A 20,210-nucleotide genomic window follows, 5' to 3' on the forward strand; every position below is an offset into this window, starting at 1 on the left:
TCCGAGAAGAGGTTACCTATCAGCTCTAGGTGATGGGGTTTCCGAGAAGTAGTTACATTTTTCCAACCGAATGGCATACTTTATATTTAATCCATATATATTCAAACATTCATTGTAATATAGGTTATAGTAACTGCAAATAATTTCAAAACCCACACAGGGTACCATATTCTATTTTTACAATACTTTAGACAGCAGGATAGTATGGTTTAACATTTACAGATCATTCAAACCTATCATACCCGCCTTGCTTAACTTAGCAAATTAGTTACAATAGTTTATTACACCTAGCACCAGGGATACAGTGCACTTAAGGTCTCCACATCGCAGATGGGATACAGGTCCTGTTGTAGCTAAGATAGTTTTTTGAACTTGGTAGTTGCTGTTGAGAGGAGAAGCTACCCTGGAAGTGGGATTTCTAAAGAGGAGAGAATTCCCAAGGACCAACAAATTTCCTACTGGAGTAAATTGTCATAAAACCCTACAGAATTTCTTCATAATGTAGACATTAAAAAAGTGATTGTCTTTGATTAATCTGATTTTAAAGAAGTGCAAAGCAACGACAGCACCTTTTAGTTTCAGGATAAACTTCAAGGATTCAGATTTTGAAAACAAAACTATGTAAGTGTGAGGCTTTTACCAGCATACTAAGTGGACAATATTGCCTGACCTTGCTGATTATCTTAAAACTGTGTAAGGTGCACCCCAAGATGACATAAGTTGCCTTAAATGTGTGAGACTGAAGGTCCATCTAGCTCAGTTTTGCCCTGGCAGTGGCCATGAGCATATGCCTAGAAAAGTATACAAGAAAGTCAAACATATAAAATACTTCTGTTGAGTATTTTCCCTGTCTCTAGCTATTTTTCTCACTTTAATATATTTAGCAATTCTTACTACATTTCTCTTTCATGAACTTCAGCCTTCTGGTGAAGCCATGTAAACATTTATCATCTTTAGTGTGCTCTGGCAATGTGCTCCATGGCTCCACTGAGCTCTACATCTAGTACCAACCGTCCTGCCACCACAGCGAGCTTCACAGCCTTCCTCCCATTACCACCTGGGGTAACTTTGCTCCTGGAGGCATTTGCAGCCGCGGCCTGCCTCTCTATCCCGTTGAGAGTCACTGCAGGAAGAGGGAAAGCAAAGAAGAGCTTTATGCCATGCAAGGCCAAGCAAGATTTTGCTTGTCTGTGGGTGAGCTGTTGAAACTTCAGTACAGTTAGCTTTGTTTATTTTCAACAAAGCAAGAGCTTATTAGGTCAGCTAATCCATTCCCCAGTAGCACTTAGAGCATCTTTGATGCAGTAATTGTTCTGGTGGTAAAACAGACCGGCTGTATCTTGCTCAGACTGCTTAATGGGTGATCAAGCTGCCATTGACTTTAAGGGTGAGGAGCCAGGCCTAAAGCATTTAGATGGCTGTTATCCTGTTAAGAAACCTGTTCTGACTTGAAATAGCTTTTTACTTGCCTTGTCACTTCTCTATCCCCTAAAACCATCCTGAGATATATTTTTTTTTCCTATCTGGCATTTGTCATTCTTGGTAACCTTTCATACCTTCCTCTCTGTGATTTATCACCTGTATTTTTGGCTTTTCAGCTTTTCCTGAGGGATTGGGTGTCTCTGAGTCACTGATGATTCATGTCAACTGCTTCTGTGTCCCCTTAGTTTTAGTAGCCTTAATCAGATACTGATGTTGCCAGAATTTTATATGTTAATAATGTGTAATTAGCAGCTCTGGAAAGCACCAAGGATCATAATTTAAAGCAATACGGTCAAAATTATATTTGTGCACATAGTTGCCTTTTGAAGTGCGGCAGTGGGTGGCAGTTTGCTGTGCTTGTGTATTTTTAGGTTAACAGCTGCTTTCTGAATGCCTCCAGGGCATCAGTGGAAGCCACTTCCTTGCACCCAGCAAAGTTGCAATGTCCTCTGCCTTGGTAGAGCTGCTTGGGACAGCGACAAGAGGATTGTGGTAACTTGCTACCGGTGGTGAAGCCTGGTGCAGAAACATGGAACTAGTGCCTTGCCAAAACATGTTGATGGTAGTGTCCTTCCTCTGTGGGAGGCAGTGTCCCACAGAGTTTTTCCAAGTGGAACCTGTTGGCTCACAAGCAAGTTGGGCTCTTGCCTGTGCATGAAGCTCTCAGCTTCTGCTGAGCTTGGCACCATTTTCCTTCTTCGGCCTCTGCATTTACTGCTGATAGCAGTGGGATGTTCTTTATGCGAGACAAGAATTTTCATGTTCTCACCCATGCATTTAGTGTCTTTACATGTGGCCCAAATTTGCACAGACTTTCTTTCCTTATAAAGGTAAGGTCAAAGGCAGAATGTTTTTGGAACATCTGTTATCTCACCTGTATTACAGGGAAGGCCAGGAATGTCCACTTTGAACTCCTACCACATGCCAAAGCACAACCGATGTGTCCTTGAGATTGTGTTCCTTGAGATCATGCTTCTCAAAAATCTCTTAAGAAACTACCACACTAAAGTGATTTCTTTCAACTTTTATAGCACTATTATGCATTTTTGTAACATTTTTTTCACATTTGAATATTTTTGGATCATATGTTTTCATTGCAGAGATTAGTAGGGAAATTCTCCTATTTAAAGTTTTGCTGCTACTTTATCTGAAAGCATCATGCTTCTTCCCTGCATCCCCCACAAAAGTATGAAAGTGTCAATAGCATTTCAATATGTATTGCAATGCAGATACTTTATAACATCAGGGAGATTGCTTCTGGTGGATAATCTCTTGTGGTTAGTAACTGTTATGCTCCTTTTAAAATGGATCAATCCGTTGGGCTTTGTGCTCTTTTAAGCATACACTTATTCAGTTTAGCTCATTGTCTAACCTTCATGATTTTTTTTCAGTAAGTGAATCTAGGTTTGATAATCATAAAAATGTGGAAAAGGCATACTAAATTAGGCCTGGATACCTCTGGAAGTAAAAATTAATAACTAGCACTTGCAGAAAGCTTTTTATGAATAAGTACTAAATTACTTTACAGGAGTTAAGGTAAACAGATGTTCATAGATATTGGTGGATTAGCTGAGTTACAAAGTCATTGTCAGAGCCAGGAATGCACCCTTCTTATGACATTATTTTCAGGCTGTGAACCCTTCCCTGCCCTGTTTTTCTTCCCAATTTATTAACAAAGAGTGAAAAAAACATGGTCTTGGAGTAGTGATGGTTCTAGAGCTAACTGTATTAAGACACTTCAGGAGAACCCCAGAATTTGAAAACGGTGGTAAGAGATGATGACTAATGCAAACAGAGAACCTTCCTTGGACAAACTATTGAGATGAACAGGTGTCTGGGGCTTTGTGAAAACTGCCTGTGTGCTTAGAAGGAAAGGGTGCTCCTGGTGGGGAGTGAAAATGTCTGCCTTGAGCCATGCTGCTGTAGAAAAGCCCACAGGTTGGCTGCTTACAGTTTACAGGGCTGTAATGAGCAGCTCAAGGCAATTTAAACCTGCCCTGATATTGAAGGGGAGGGGGGGTGCCCTTGTTCTTCTCACCATGGGTTATATTCATCCACTGCTCCCCTACCTTCAGCTCCAGAGTCAGTGTGACTCACTTGTAGAACCCAGTGGAGGAAATGAAGGTTATATCTCAAGTTAGATCAGGTGCTTTCTTCATATGTGATTGCTTATATAGCTTGTGTCTCTCATGACTTTTCATCTGCTTTAGCAGAGTCAGGCTAGACCTTCTTCAGGTTGAACAGTGTCCATGCAGTTTTTCAAGTCTCATTCGCAGAGGTCAAGGATTTAATCAAGCATCCTTCTGCAGAGTTTCAGTATTACTTACTGCTCCTCCAGCTATTCAGTGATTACATTGTCCCTTTTTAATCCGTGGCATGGTTGGGGTTGCCTTCAGTACTGTTTCAGTTTATGCCATGGTTTACTTGTGAGATCTGTCTATTTTATTTGGATTTACTTTCTGGCTATTAATTATAAATTTATGATAATTCAGAAATGACCATCAGTTCATCACCTTTAATGATTTTTTAAATGGGTGTAAAAGTGTCTATTTCCCCTATTTAATTGTATGCTTAATTTCAAAGTTATATAGAAGAGACCATACCTAAAATTAATGTGAGGGAACTTAAAACTATGTCTAATATCTTCATATGTTAGCATTTTAAACACTACTGGTGATAGCTCTCATAATGATAAGCAGCATCTGCCTGCAAGTCTGTTTTCCAGTCTATGATGCTGATCGTTGCAGGAGATTCTACCTTCCTTTGCTCCAGAACTGATTTATTCCTTGAAGTGTTTCATTCCCCTGGCAGTGAAAACAAATCAACTTGACTCTTCCCATAGAGTGAAGTGGGTAGATGGTATTCATTAGAAATTATGTATCACATAGAGACAACCATGGAACTGCAAACCTGATAGAAGAAATGTGTATGTTGTCTCCCTCTGTATACACGTAGATATACACATATGTATGAAAGCTGAAAAGATCAGTGGACACAAAGGTTAGTCCTGCAATGCTGATTTATCATCCTAGTCTATAGCACAGCAGTGTGTCATGTTTTACGAAGACGATGACAAAAAGCCACCTTAAGAAGGTTTACTGGTTCTACTTAGGTCAGCTAATATGCCTGAGGCCTGATGACCATCATACACTCCTGATGGCCTCTCTGTGTCTTTCAGGGCTGATAGTATAGAGGGTTAAGCTGGGAAACTGTCTTTTTGTCTTTTTCTGGGCTGAGGGCATTTGAATGATTATGCGAAGTATCACTTTGCTAGGACAGTTGTGTTCACATTGGTATAGCAGTATATCATTATGGAAATGCTAGTAAAGCATCTTTGTCTAGTGCACCGTAAAGGTTTTAAGAGAAATTCTGCACATCTGCAAGATGATTATGGATCTCGTGGGAGGTATTATCCTTGCTACAGTGACTACGTATTTTCTGTCCAAAAAATCTTTTCTGTTACGTTGGTGGAGAGAAAAAAAGAGAATGAAGAGAAGCAAAGTCTTCATCTACAATCACACTCTTTCCTTACAAAATTATTTCACAAAATATCAACCATCCTTCTCAAGGATATAATTTGGTATATCTTATAACTGTGTCTGGCAGGTGGGATGAAGGGCTATTCAGGGATTCACACTGCATTGTGAAGACCCAGAGAAATACTGGGAAGCAGAATGCTTGCCCAGACCTTTTTTTCTTCCTGCTTAGGATCCGAGAAGCCAAAAATGTAAGCACAAATGGATATTGGCTAGGCATGAGTAAACTCTGGTTAGAAAAGAAGGTTCCTCATCTTTGTATATCCAGTCATGGCCTTCCAATGGTACCCAGGTCAGAGAAAGATTTCTGCTTTTCAATTAGAGCTTCTTCTGTTTATCTTGGTCCCTTGTGATTGTGGGGTGGCTTGTGAGGTTAGAGGTTCAAGGGAAGGCAGGAGCGGAAGGAGACAAGTGGGCAAAACAGCTGCTGCTGGGGAAAAATTGAGGTCCAATTTCAGGGAAAGTACCTGAAACTGTAACAATGAGAGATGAGCTCTCAAAAAGTAATGAAATCAGAGGTTAGGAGTCAAAGAAGTGCTCACTTTGGGGCTCAGGTGTATTGGGAATGACTGTTACACAGATGGGAAGCATGTGGATGCACGGAGACTGCCTGTTACTATTCTATATTGAAAGCATGTATGTGCACAGTCAATATTTAAAGGCATTTCTCTTGCTGAATGCTTTCAAGTTAAGTGTAACTACTAATATTAGATATTTAAAGATAATTGCTATGTAGCGATAAGCACATGCCTGAAATTTCCTGTCATTTGCAGAGTATTTTACATGTCAGAAGTGGTTAAGTAAGGATTAATATTTCCATTTTGCAGCTATGTGGTGAAGGAAAAGAGTCTGAACTGGGTGCTTTATTGTTTGCTAGTGGTCATAGAGGAAATCTTTGTGAAACTACAAACAAGACCTGAAACTTCTTGACTTCTTGCCATATACCAAATCCATTCACTAACTGCTCGGTTTTTCTCTTTTTCCCTTGTAAGCTTGTCGGCTTATCTGATGATAGAAGAGTAGCAGGTGTCCAATGAAATAAACAAATCAGTAAAAGTAGCAGTAACACCTGGAGGTCAGAACCTGACCTTAAGCAGATGAAACCTAAAAGGAACTTAATCATGATCATGAAGCTTGTTTTTTATCTTTCTATAAAACAAGTTTCTTTATGCTAACATTTTGTATTTAACTATGTGGTTGTCTAAGGCTGAGATATGATTGCTGATTTCAAAGGATGCAATAATGATGAAGTCCCTGTTCCACCACACAAGAAATAAGAAGTTCAGATGCCTTAGGACTTCCTGGAGGTTTCCGTGTTAGGAAGTATTTTGTTTGCTAAAATGCAAACTGGAAACATGGTCATAAACTTATTTGCATTGTTGGGCACTTAATTACCTTTAAAATATACCCACAATAGATTTCCTTTTAATACAAGTCTATGTTTATATTTTCCTCTCAAATAAGTTAATGAAAGGTGTTGTAGTTCGAGAATTTATGTGTTTTTCTTTGATGTTGTAGTTGGTGATATCATTGCATTTTGAATAGCTTTTAGGTTTGCATAGGAGTACATGGGTACGTATCAGTATTTTCCTGAGCATTATTACATATCACCCCTCAGACTAATACACAGTGTGGTAAGATCAATCAGGAAATGAATACAAATGTTAACTCATCTTTTTTTTTTTTTTTTTTTTTTTTTTGATGGCTTTTTTGAATCAAAGGAAAGCAACACTGTTTTCTCCTTTCTTGGACTGAAACCTACTTTGGCATCAAAGGTCAGTGTAGTATTGCAAATTTTTCATGGAATTCTTGAAATATTGAAATTGATTTTTTTTTGAACTGAAAGAACTCTGTGTATTTGGATGCACCACTGCCCTGATCCATACCTTGTCCATATCAACTTCATGCTAATGAGGTAATTGAAATGGTTGCCATGAAAAGCAAAGCATTTTAAATGAAACCAAGGATATACATGGGAGTTAATTTGAGACAGCAGATAAATAAGTTTAAAGAATACATTCTGCTTCACATTATCAATTTAAATTGAAAACAACTGATTTAATTATAACAGGAGACAGAATTAGTGTCTTTATCATTGGAATATCTGCAGCTTATGTCACCAAAACATCGTCTTACTGAGCCAGCCTGACAATGGTTCAACCAGGACACCATTTATTCGTTAGGCATTAGTTGTTGTTTTTTAAATGCTGAAATGCTGGAGCAGTCAGGAGTTATATCAACTTTTTGGGTAAGAATTTGGTTTTTACAAATACATATATATACAGGTAAGAACACAAAGCCAGATAACATCTTTCTGTTGAGGGCAGTTTAATAGAGGAGATTTTATTGACATATGGAAGCCTGGACACTTGTTCAAAGAGACTATGGTGTACCTTTGAGCAGTAGATCAGACAAAGAGGGGAGAATTTTTCTTCCTTTGACTGCTGTATATGTAGTGGTTGGTAGTAGCACTGTTTCAGGCTTGGGTATCTACAAAGTTCCTCTTCTGCCAGGAATTCAATTTATTTCTGAAATCCATGAGTGACAGAGAACCTCAAAAGGGAATCACAAAAGCAGGTTATTTTGGCAGCCTGCCTCTCTTCGTAGCTTGAAGAACTAGTCCCAGGAAAAAGATGATGTCTTACAGCAGTCAAAAATAGCAGCTCTGTGCAGATCTGTTCCTGAGAAATAACCTGCTGTAGGCCTGAAGGAGTGTCTCTATAAACTTGGCCAGATCACTGCTTCAGTCTGGTAGTACTTCAGAGGGATGCATCCTCAGCTGCTGTGTGGACCAGGACTAGGATCTCCTTGTATGCAAAGGTCACAGACACAGGAGATTGAAATCTTTATTTATCTTTATTGATGATCTAGAGGAGGGGATCGAGTGCACCCTCAGTCAGTTTGCAGGTGACACCAAGTTGGGTGGGAATGTTGATCTGCTCGAGGGCAGGGAGGCTCTGCAGAGAGACCTGGACAGGCTGGAGCCATGGGCTGAGGCCAGCTGGAGGAGTTTCCATAAGACCAAATGCTGGGGCCAGCAGGGACAGGGAAGGGATCTTACCCCTGTACTCGGCACTGGTGAAGCCGCCCCTCGATTTCTGTGTTCAGTTTTGGGCCCCCCACTACAAAAAGGACATTGAATGACTCGAGCGTGTCCAGAGAAGGGCAACGGAGCTGGTGCAGGGTCTGGAGCACAGGTTGTATGAGGACCGGCTGAGGGAACTGGGGGTGTTTAGTCTGGAGAAGAGGAGGCTGAGGGGAGACCTCATCGCCCCCTACAGCTCCCTGAAAGGAGGGTGCAGAGAGCTGGGGATGAGTCTAACCAAGTAACAAGAGATAGAACAAGAGGGAATGGACTCAAGTTGTATCAGGGAAGGTTTAGACTGGATAATGTGAAGCATTTCTTTACAGAATGGGTTGTTATGCGTTGGAATGGGCTGCCCAGGGCAGTGGTGGAATCCCTGTCTCAGGGTTGGCACAGCACTGAGGGATATGGTGTAGTTGGGAACTGTCAGTGTTAGGTCAGTGGTTGGACTGGATGATCTTCAAGGTCTTTTCCAACCTAGATGATTCTGTGACACTGTGAAAATGTATTTTCATAACATTAATAATATTTTTGTTGTTGTTGTTGTTTGTTTTAAATAGGAGTCAGAACCCTAGAAAGCCTATCTGAAGTATCGACAAGCACATCTCCTGGATGAACGACCCTGTTCTTCAGCACACAACAGCTTCCATAATGGATCACTGTGATAGAGCAAACATGCATCATTAGTAGTAGTCTGCTTGCCATGAGGCGGTGGTCTCCAATAATGTGGACTTAATAACACATATATGAAACAGGATTAAGGCCGGGCTACTCATCTTCCTTTTTAAAAATACTCATTGCTGGTGATTTACTTTTGTCTTTGGATGTTTTTTGCAACTGGCTCTGGTATTCTAACAAACACATATGTTTGAGAATAAGGAGTGAAAGTGAAGGGCTTCTGTCATGCATGGATATACTTACATAGTCAGATTCCTTACCTTTTTTAATTCTTGCAGCTACTGTTAGTTGAAATTAGCTCACCATGATAGTTAAAGTGCTGGTGGTTACTAGAATGTTTATGCTGGCTATGATCCAGAAGGTAAAAACCATCAATCTTAAAATCTCAGTCTAAGCCAATAACTGCCATTTTTTTGATGTACATTTGTTTTTTTGTGCTGTTTTGCTTGATCATGTTTATTGTAAGAGCCATGGGCTGATAACCTTGTTCATGAAAACTTGATTTGTCTAATGATGCACACTGCAATTGACTGTTTAAAAACAGTTGTTACCATGGAGGAGGTGCCAAAGTGAAATAACAGAATCACAGAATCGTCACAGAATACAGAATCACAGAATAATGTTTTGACATGGTTCCTGTTCCAAATGCAGGTGAAATGTGCAGGAAAACACTTGGTGGAAAATAACTGAGTAGTTCAGAAGAAGAGGTTTCATAGCTAATGATAATACTAAGTTATCTCTTAACCAAGAAAGGTTTAACACCCAAAGTCAGAACTCTGTAGTTGGACTGTCTTAAAATGAAATTTTGCCAAAACCTTGAGGTTTACCTTCCATAACACACAGCTCCACCATTAGCCACATGAGAGACAGGGGATACTTTGAGAGGCAGGGATCAGTGCCATGGATGGTTAAACAGTCTACCGTGGTCCAAGAGCACACCTAACTTGCCCAGCTGTTGTCCTAGTTATAACCCCAGGTGTGGAAATGTGGAGGTGCCTCACAGACAGTGAGAAAGCTGAGTGTGTGCTTTGCTGGATGAGGCCACAGTGGTCAGCTCAGCTGAGGAACAGGAGCCAAGTGAAGGAAGTGGAGATTATTCCAGTGGGACTGTATTGATGCACATAGCAGAACTTAGGCTCGTCACTTGCCAATAACCATTACAAAATGCATTCTAGACAGAAGCTGAATTACATTATGCATTTTGAATCAAGTCTGACTATGAAAATAACAACTACACTGTCATGTGGCTTTTACTCAAGTGATTTTATAATGACAGGGTAGTGCCATTCCACTAAATGTCCATATGTCTTTGGCTAAATGGAAGACAAGCATTATGTGGGAAAGTTTCTTTGCAATCACAGCGTCACTCAGACTGTGTGTCTTGAAGGAAGCAAAACTTGTAAAAAGTGTCAGGAAACAGCACTGTCTGTGCAACAGATCACATCTGTTTAAATCAGTAACCATGGTATCCAAGACATGTTAGTTGGAAGGGACACCTGGAGGTCAACTGGTCCAGCACTGTCAAAATGAGGGGTAACACCAACGCTAGCTTGGATCAGATATGGGTTTGTCTAGCAGAATCTTAAAAATATCCAGAGATGAAGATCTCATAACCTGTTAGGTAACCTGTGCCTGTGCTGCAGTAGTCTCCTGGCAAAAAATTTCTTTTAATGTCCAGCCTTAACTCCTAGGCTGTAATTTGTGGCTGTTGCCTTTGCTGTGTTTTCTGACACTCATTGGCACCATCCTTTTTGTAATTGCCCTCAAGATAGTTGCAGGCTACCACTAGAACACCTCTTAGCCACCTTCTTACCAGATCATGCAAACCTGGCTTCCTCAACCTCTCTTCACAGGCTGTGTGCTTCAGGCCCCTGGCTGCTTTGCTTTGGTGGATGACTATGATTTCCAGTTTGTCCACATCCCTCTTGAATTGGGAGGAGGTCCCAAAACAATATTTTGGATGTGGCCTCACCAGTGCTGAATGGAATAATAACTTTCCTCAGCCTGCAGGCCCCCACACTTCTTCTGAAGTAGTGCACTGCATGCTTTCCCCTATTTGCAGTGAGTACATTGCTCACCTGGCATTCACTAACATCCCCAGGTCTCTTCAGCAGGGTATTACTCTGTCAGTCGCTTCCCAGCCCATACTGATGCTTTGCCACCCTTAAGAGCAGAACTTTCTACTTTTTCTTATCAAACTTCATGAGGTTTCTGTTAGCCCAGTCCTTAAGGTTATTGAGATGCCACTGGACTGAAGCTCTGCCAGATGTTACCAACCACTGAACCAGGTTCAGGTGTTGTTTACAAATTTGCTGAGGGTGCACCCTACGTCATCACCCAAGTCCCTGCTGAAGATGCTGAACAGTAGAACTGTAGCCTCTCAGATGCTGGACAGTAGCATACTCATGACTACAGAAGTATGACATGAACAATGTTCGTGACTACTGTTTGCTGGAGTAAAGAGCAGGTTACCTTCCTATCTGTGTTGTCTCAGCTACAAATTGCTTACAGCCGTGTGGCTTTTCCCTCTAGTACAAAGCCAAGAAATCTTTAAAAATGGAGATGTTGAAGGAGTCCATCCATAAATCAGTTTCTCTTTGGATCCTCTGGTGCCTCCTCAGCTCAGATAAAGGGCTAGATGGAGTAAGAGCACACACAGATTTCAAGTCTATGTTGTATTTACTGGTCAAAACCTTAGCTACAGCACCTTCTCTAGAGGAATCCTGAATGGGAGTTGTTAACATGCATATACATATATGTGTATACATATATATATATGTGCATTTTTAAAACTTACGTTGTCTGTGGTAAGTTATTGTGACATTCTTTGTCATTGATCCCGTATTTTCATGAGACTTGAACCTCACTATAGGAAGGGAATGGGACGCGTGGTGGAGCTGCATGTTGTTAACTTCACCAAATTCAGTTTAACTATTCCTAAAAAAATTTTAAATATTTAACTTTGCAAATGAATATGGATATAAATTTATATAATTATGCAGTTGATTATAGAGAAGCCATCCTGGATTTATCATGTACTTGATATGTTGTAAACTTTGAGAACTCCCTGAAGTCCCAGTTTCTAAAAACCTACCTAAGTGTGTAAGTATATACACATGAGTAATCCTGGGTGAAATCCCAGGTTTACTGATGTTCTGAAAGGCACACTGATTTCTCCAGGGATGAAATCAGTTTCACAAAACTCATCTTGAATTTTGGTAATTGTAGAATAGAAGCCTCCCATTCAGTGGAGAGCTAGTGCTGTTACAGCTGTTAGGTAAACCTAGCTTATTTCAGAGCATGCATGTGGACATAATTAGTTGTATGGAGGACTACACTAGCTCCAAAGATATCCTGCTTGCTTGCATGGATTGGCAGTGTAAGTCCCTTAGAATATGTGCTTTTGAATAATAAGTGGCTAGGTTTTTTTAAAAAAAGCATGTATGTTGCTTGAGTATAAATTTGGTCTGTTGTGCAACAGCCTTATTTTTGTAATTAAAGCAAGTAGAGTTCTAGTTTGTTACACAAGGTGATCCGGAATTTTTTAAACCAGTTTTCTAATAATGGAATGTAACTGTCGGGTAACTGAAAAGGTCTGTGGAAACTAGAGCCATTTATTGAAAGAAATAGCAAATTCTTAGTTCTGTTTCAAATACTTGGATACAAAGTATCTTGAGAACCAAATGATCCCAATCTTTAGCTAATAGTTGTAACTACCCAACTTTTTAAAAGGGAGAGCAGTGTGAATTAAACTGTAAATCTTTGTACCTAGCTGAAGTTGCTGTGTGGGCTGACGTGCACCTGCACATTCACTGTATCAGTGGCTTTGATAGAGGTGATATTATTTGTGCCACACGCTACTGGATAGTGCCTTGCTAGAAAGAGGACTGTTTCTGTAGGGTCTTCTTAGACATGCTTAAACTTTGAACTGAGAAAAGGGTAGTTTCTATATTGCTATTTTTTTAATAATGCAGTAAACTGATTTTGAGGCCTGAGTCAAAAGACACATGCTTTGGAAGGTTGAAACAGTTCTTAATAAGTCTTCTGAACACGTGATTTTTCATAGTGTGGCTTTCTCTCTTTTTTTTTTTTTTTTTTTCTTGACTGTCTAGAATCAAACCTTCCAAGGGAAGTGGACCTGGAGTAAAGCCCCTAAATCCATGATTACACTTTAAAATAACTGACTCAAGTGTTGAGCAGCCCAAGTGCTATCACTGAAATGAAGAGTTGCTACCAAGCTCTCAGTGGATTTCTTGGTTGTCCCTCCCTGCCCTGTCCCTCTGTCAGGCCATTTATTTAGGGAGTCCCAATTCAGGGAGTACTGTGATTCAGAACACTGAGATTTTAGGCAGTGCCTTGAGACACTTCACAGGAGTGCAAGAGTGGGGTCATCACCAGGAAAGTGCCAAATCCCATTAGTCCACTGATTTCACTAGATCTTGGTGCGAGCAGTGGGAGGAGGAGGGAGCCCCACGTTTGTCCTGCACAGAGAGCGGGAGCAGAAGACATGGTGTGGAATGGCCATGGCTTGTTGTTGGCAGCCTGAGCAGTGGTTCTAACGGGGCCCTTGGCTGGCAGCACCGTGTGCAAAACCACACAGTGCCACCCTCCACGGGACTCCAGTTGCATCATGGCCTATCCTTCATCCTCTTGCTTCCTGAGGAATACGGGTGGGAAAATGGAGAACAGCTTCTTGAGAGCAGTCCTTCAGCCAGGGCAGATCCTGCTTACTCCCTTCTTCCTATTCTTTACCTTTTCCTAATGTGCTCTGTCCTGTCCTGTGTAGACCCACCTGCGTGCAAAGCTTCCACTCCCGGCCATTTGTAACATCCCTGTGAGGCTGCAAATGCAGAGCTGGTGTTCACCTTCACCGCGTCAGTGTTTCGTAACTCAATGGGAGAGGGAGCACGTTGCATCCTAGGCTGTGTACACGTGGAGTTTTAAATTATATATTAATACCGTGTTCATCTAATAAAAAGTATATTTCAAAAAAGACATTTGGACTCTGTTGTGTGTGCAAAGAAAACAGGAAAAATAAGTCTTTATTCTTGCTGCAGCTACCTCTGGTGGCAGCCTGGTGCTTTGGCTCGGGCAGCCCCTGCAGGTGAGAGCACTGCAGAGCTCTGCCTGGGATGGGTGAACCTGATTCTGTAAGATGCTAAGCACCTCTGATCCCTGTTGATTCATGGGAACTGCAGTGCGGGTTAAGGTCTAGGTCCTCCCCAGATAAATAGCAGTAAAGAAAAAAAAAAAAAGGTGATTTATTGTCTTACATTTTTGTGCTTTGTTTAGTTGATAAATACTGAGGAAATAAAGGCCAGATCCTCTGGGGTGACTTGGGACGTGGGGCCAGGAAGTTTTCATATACTGAAGATTTTCTCCTAGGGCTAAAATATTAAGGACCTCTCCTTTTTCTTGTCTGAAAGGAATCATAGAATCAGAGAATGTTTTGGGTTGGAAGGGACCCCAAAGATCGTCTAGTTCCACTCCCCTGCCATGGGCAGGGACACCTCCCACTAGACCAGGTTGCTCAAAGCCCCGTCCAACCTGGCCTTGAACACTGCCAGGGAGGGGGCAGCCACAGCTTCTCTGGGAAACCTGTGCCAGGGCCTCACCATCCTCACAGGAAAGAATTTTGTCATTATATCCAATCTAAATCTTCCCTCTTTCAGTTTAAAACCATTACCCCTCATCTTATCACTACACTCCCTGATAAAGAGTCCCTCCCCATCTTTCCTGTGGCCCCCTTTAAGTACTGGAAGGCTGCTATAAGGTCTCTCCAGAGCCTTCTCTTCTCCAGGCTGAAAAACCCCAACTCTCTCAGCCTGTCCTCACAGGGGATGTGCTCCAGCCCCCTGATCATCTTCGTGGGCCTCCTCTGGACCTGCTTGAGTAGGTCCATGTCCTTCTTATGTTGGGAGCCCCAGAGCTGGACACAGTACTCCAGGTGGGGTCTCAAAAGAGCAGAGCAGAGGGGAAGAATCACTTCCCTCAACCTGCTGGCCACCCTTCTCTTGATGCAGCCCAGGATATAGTATGGGTTTCTGGGCTGTGAGAGCACAGTGCTGACTTACAGTTTTTCAAACCCAAGTCCTTCTGTGCAAGGCTTCTCGCAACCCACTCATTGCCCAGCTTATATTTGTGCTTAGGACTGCCCTGACCCACATGCAGGATTTGGCTTTGCTGAACTTCATGAGGTTTGCACAGACCCACCTCTCCAGCCTGTCCAGGTCCCTCTGGATGACATCCCTTCCCTCCAGCGTGTTGACCGCACCACAGAGCTTGGTGTCGTTGGCAAACTTGCTGAGGGTGCACTCAATCCCGCTGTCCATGTTTCTAGCAAAGATGTTAAACAGTGGTCGAAAGTGAGTTCCTGTTTTGCCTATCCATTTTGCCAATCTGTATTTCAATATGTTTCATGAAGTTAAGTGTCTGGCCAAAGGTACAGTTTTATATCATTGCAGTCTTCCCTTGATTCAGTATAATATGTAATTATTAATACCTTGAGACTTGCCCATTATCTCCATCATGAACATTGCTATGAAAACTCTACCTACTTGTGTTTTCTGTACCCTGAAGTGAAGTTCTGTGCCACCTACTCTAAGACAGGACAAGTAAAAGAGATACGGATGAGGAAGGCAAGCCTGAGATGCCTGAAATGAGATCCTCAGCTGATGAAGGATCAGAGGCATCAATGTGAAGTGAGCAGATATGTAGCAGCGGATCTGTTGTGTCACGCTGGGTAGAGGCAGCCAGATTTTGCTGCAGGGGTGGGTGGAAACTGGATTGCCAGAGAGGAAGATGGAGAGATATTCTGTATCACTTTGTGCGTGTAGCATTGCTGCCTGCACTCTGTGCGTAATCCTGTGATGGTGTGATTCCTCCTGCGTGGCTGCCAGAGGATACACCAAGGGCATTCAGCGGGTGGAGGTCACACGATGTGAGATGCTTTGCTGTCATCCTCCCATGGGTCCCCAGCTCTGCGTGTGCTCCCTGTGCCAGGCGAGCATCAATGGCTGAAAGTATTTTAAAGTCATCTCTGTCTTTGCCTGCATACGTGCATATGTGTGTCTGTCAGTCTGTCTACATCTCCTACTCCAGAGCAGTCAGTCAGTCTGGGCTGTGAGAAGGGTGTCCTGAATTGGAAAATTCACTTGATTTGCTTTTTAGGTGACAGAACGACTTTCTTTTTATTTCCACAGACTTATCGAGCTGTCACTGAAAGTGCCTTCATTTTCTCATCTGAAGTAACCTCTCTCAGGCTGCATGATGCAGCACAGGTAAATGTGGATTTGGGGGCAAGTCCTCCATACATTGATTACTTTAAAGGTGACCATTGCACATAATTCAATCCCCCAATGATATGGGGAAACATTAGAAAATTATAGGATTAAGGATCTATCACCCTAATAAAAGGGCAACCGCAGCCTTGAAAAACTGTGTTCGGAAGGCAAGAAATAAATTGTTAGATTCTGTCATGCAAAAAGAGAGTTCAGGAGCAAAGTCCCTGAGAAATGTGTGCCAATCTCTAGCTGCTTGGTTGCCCCATACAGAGATCAGAGCCAACACAGGTAGGTGCAGTTGGAGAAATTCCTTCCTCTGTGTCTGGGGAAGCGGGCAGACCCTGAACACCCCATCCCTCTCCCTGCACTCCAGGATGGCCCCAGTGGGGTCACTCTGGAAGGGACAGAGCCGTTACATGCAGTTACTGCCATCCTCAGAAGATGCCTCACATGCAGCAGCCCTGGGCATGCTTCCTGCTCCTTGGTGCATGAGAGAGAAGGTATTTTTCAAACAGCAAAAATAAACAGAGCACTGATTTGGTGCCTCTTGAGTCCCAAAGATCGCACACCGCGGGTGAGTGTTGCTGAAGATCACAGCTCAGGTCTGTCCCAGCCTGCTTCTCCAGCGGCTGCTAGCCCATCCCTGCTCTTCTCTTCGTTAAATATTTCCAGCTCACACCTTCTTGTTAGGAAAACAGTAATTACTGAATTTGTTGGCTTTTGCGTACATTTCCAAGATAATGTCAGCCAATATTCTTTCTCCCTTGTAAATTTGTATGCCAACTTCTCTTCCACAGGACAAAGCTCCACAGTGCTGAAGTCAGTGTGGGCACAGCTGCTGCAGGGTCCCGGTCTTGCAGCACATTAATACCGGCTTGTCCTCCCTCTCTTTGCAAAATCCATCTCACAGAGCTTGCAGCTGGGGATGAAATAATGCTAACAGCTCTTCCTTCTTTTTTTCCTCAGCTTCTCTTATTTTCACCATTTTATGTGCTTAATGGGGGAGAAGGTTAGAATGTAGGTGTGAAGAGGCAGAGATAGATGTACTGACCAGCCATTCAGATGTGAGAACTAATAAAGCTGAATCACCCTTTAGCATGATATGAGCAGCCTACTAACATGTTCAAATACATAACTTTTATAATTTAGTTACAATTTTTCTAGTTAAAGCTGTATGTTGACAGGAGTCCAGTTCTTTCTGCCTCAGCTTCCTTTGCCAACACACCCATATTGTCCCTCTCCTGGCTACTGTCTGATGACTGTCTCTGCTGGGAACGGCCCTTGCAGAGCACTTTGGTGTTGGCACCTGTCTGCAGCAGTGGTGTGGCCGTATGTCAACTCCAAAAGACAGGAAAGCTGCTTGCTGAGCTGGCTGTAGCTTCCTGAGCACTGCCCCTGGCCAGTGCCATGACCCATGGAGGCTGGGCATCCTGCTGCCATCCTGCCATGCTGTGCCCTGTAATGATGGATAGTGGCTCTCACAGTTGACCCCCAAGATAATGGTCTTCCTACTACGAGACTTTTATAATTGTTGGCACCAGTGGTATAATTTTCCTTCAACACATTTTCTTCTCTGAGTTTTCATAGGTTTACACTCTTCCAGTTTTCTTCCTGGTTTTGTTGGATATAATTTTTCCTTTAGGTATCTTCTGTGAGTGGCATAAATTTGAGTTTAAGCCATGAGAGGGCTTTTAGGTCAAGATAGCTATACAGCACTGCTGTGAAATACACTCCTGAGGGATTAAGGTAAATTGCTGTAGCATCAGCACTGTTCCAGCAGGGCTATAATACGTAAGCCCTAAAGAGGCTATTTCATGTCCTTTGGAGCATTCTTGCTCTGAGCAAGGTGTGGGTATCTATCAAATCCTTTTACACCTAGAGAAACCTACAGAGGTGATGGCATTTCAGTGCAACAAAATTTCATGGTCTCTATTACATTGTCAACCTAGAGAAGATCCTTTGGTTTACAGAGCACCAAACTGTGTCTGGGTTTTTTCTGGTTTTTTTTTTTTTGGCTCTGCTGTGCTGGTTGGAAGGTTGTCTTAAAATTGCACTTATCTTGCATCAAAAAATAAACCTTCTTTGAAATTTCAGTGGAACTTTATTCATGGCCAGCTTATCTCCATCACTGTCATTTTATTTGAATAAGTCTCCCTCACAGGTATTACCTGTCATATGTGCTTCCATAGCAGTTTCCATTACTGCCTTAGCTACCCTTTTGTCAGGTGGAAGAAGCAGCTGAGCCAGTGCAGAGTCTAGTTCTGCTGCTGGTGCCATAGATGTCCAGGGACAACTGAGATTCCCTAGGATGAGAATATCTCCTCTATACAGTAGCATAACTCCATGAAGCAAGTCAAGAACGAACTCTTTAATTACTTCAGCTAGCAGAATTCATAATTTAGAGATGATCCTGATACTTGCTTTCAGTGTCTTGGCAGAAGTGTTGCCATTTAACAGTTTCTCATTTTAGCCCTGACTGAGCTATTGCTCCAATTTAGCATATTTTCTGGGCATATTGTGTGGGCAGATGAAAGAACTGCACTTGCTAAATACATGAATTAAACATTCTCTTGGCAGACTTTAACCTTTGATTAATTGAAAGGTGTCAGAAAAATCAATATCTGGGGATGTACTCCTTGAACTTACACCAGCTGCAGGAGTGAAATACAGACTTTGGAAAGACCGTGAGTAGCCAGCTATCTCTTTAAAATTTATTTCAGTTTAATATATAGACATATATTAAAAGAAGTTGGTAAAGGTAGGTCCTTATTCCCCACTAATATAAACAAAGAACATAACCCTCCGTGGCAGACAGCGGTTACCCTGGCATAAAAACTTGTATGTGCGGGGCCAGAGACCTGTTGTGGTTGCAGTTTTATTTGTATGTGCTGTGGTGAGCGGGATAAGGGCAAAGGACACTTTTCCCAGAGATTGTACACAATCTGTCTCCTGCCTTTCAGCAGCCAAATGCTGCCTGCTGTTGCTGTATGGGGCTCAGTCTCTCCCCCTTCCCGCTCCTCTGTAGGCTCTTGCTGCTCTCTCCTTCATATCTCAGTGCAACCCTGCTGCCTGGCTTTCCTGCATGTCAAGCCAAAATCACTGTGTTTGCCCACAAAATCACTATTGTGTGTTTGCATCAACCTGTTGCCCATATGCATCCCTCAGTAATCTCCCACAACTGAATTCTTCCTCCCTGTCTTACTGTCCTAGCTGGACTTCCAGCACATTTATCAGTGTATTTTCCAGTCTTCTCACTTTACACCTCGTTGGGTCTTCAAATACAACCTCTGTGACGGTGGCCTCTCCCCTTTGCCTTCCTCCCCAACTTCACGTCCGTCCCACTGCCTTGCACCACCAGCTGAGAGGTTATGAAATATGTGAGATATTTTGAGATAGTGATAAGGGTAAATGTAACAAACATCTTTATTATATTCTTCCCAGGATAATCAATTGCCATTACATCAGAAAACACCTCTTACTGTGTTAGCCAAAACCCCACAGAGCAGTTGCATCACTGCCCCAAGGGATGCTACGGATTTCATGCTCTCCAAACCCCAATGGGACAGATGCTCTCATGGTTAATAATAATAATAATAATAATAATAATAATAATAATAATAATAATAATAATAATAACAGCAACAACAACAACAGTGTTGCATATGTCCTAAAACCATTGAGAATAAAATATGAAATGTTGACAACTTCAGCAGTTTTTCCCAGCTACAGACTGGGTAGAGTTTTGAACACTGTAACTTTACAGGTTCTTCTTTACTGTTAAGGTGTGCTTGACATCCTCTCAGGGTTACACATGACCTAAAACTTAAATTAATCAGTCTTTAGGGATGGTGATGGTTGAAACTAGAAGTGCATTCCAAATTTTCTTAACTTCCTCTATCCCAGCCAACCATGCCAACCATGCATAATGATATCTGCTTCTTCGAAATGTCTTCAACTGATCAGAAACAACAGTCTTTATAAAAGATCCTCTTATAGACACTGTAGGGGATCAATATAGGCAGACTACATGATGATTACACCTTCTTGAAGACCTTTTTGACATCCTGGTGGAATAAAAAGATGGGGGGGATGACAAGATGGTGAAGTTAGAAAATGAGTTCTGTAGTGAGTATGGTCTTCCCACTG

General features: G+C 42.1%; 1 protein-coding gene across 1 annotated transcript in view; it reads left to right on the forward strand.

The window, feature by feature from the left end:
- SH3BGRL2 (SH3 domain binding glutamate rich protein like 2) overlaps positions 1 to 13,776 on the forward strand; it is a 136,930-nt gene extending 123,154 nt beyond the window's left edge. The window contains exons 4-5 of the mRNA XM_026844087.1: positions 6,714 to 6,793; positions 8,664 to 13,776. Of these exons, the coding sequence (XP_026699888.1) occupies positions 6,714 to 6,793; positions 8,664 to 8,678 (95 nt within the window). The 3' untranslated portion in view covers positions 8,679 to 13,776. The remainder of the gene's footprint in view (positions 1 to 6,713; positions 6,794 to 8,663) is intronic.
- Positions 13,777 to 20,210: the final 6,434 nt, after the last annotated feature.

Source organism: Athene cunicularia, assembly GCF_003259725.1.
Source record: "Athene cunicularia isolate RWA chromosome 3 unlocalized genomic scaffold, athCun1 chr3_part1, whole genome shotgun sequence".
Lineage (NCBI taxonomy): Eukaryota > Metazoa > Chordata > Aves > Strigiformes > Strigidae > Athene > Athene cunicularia.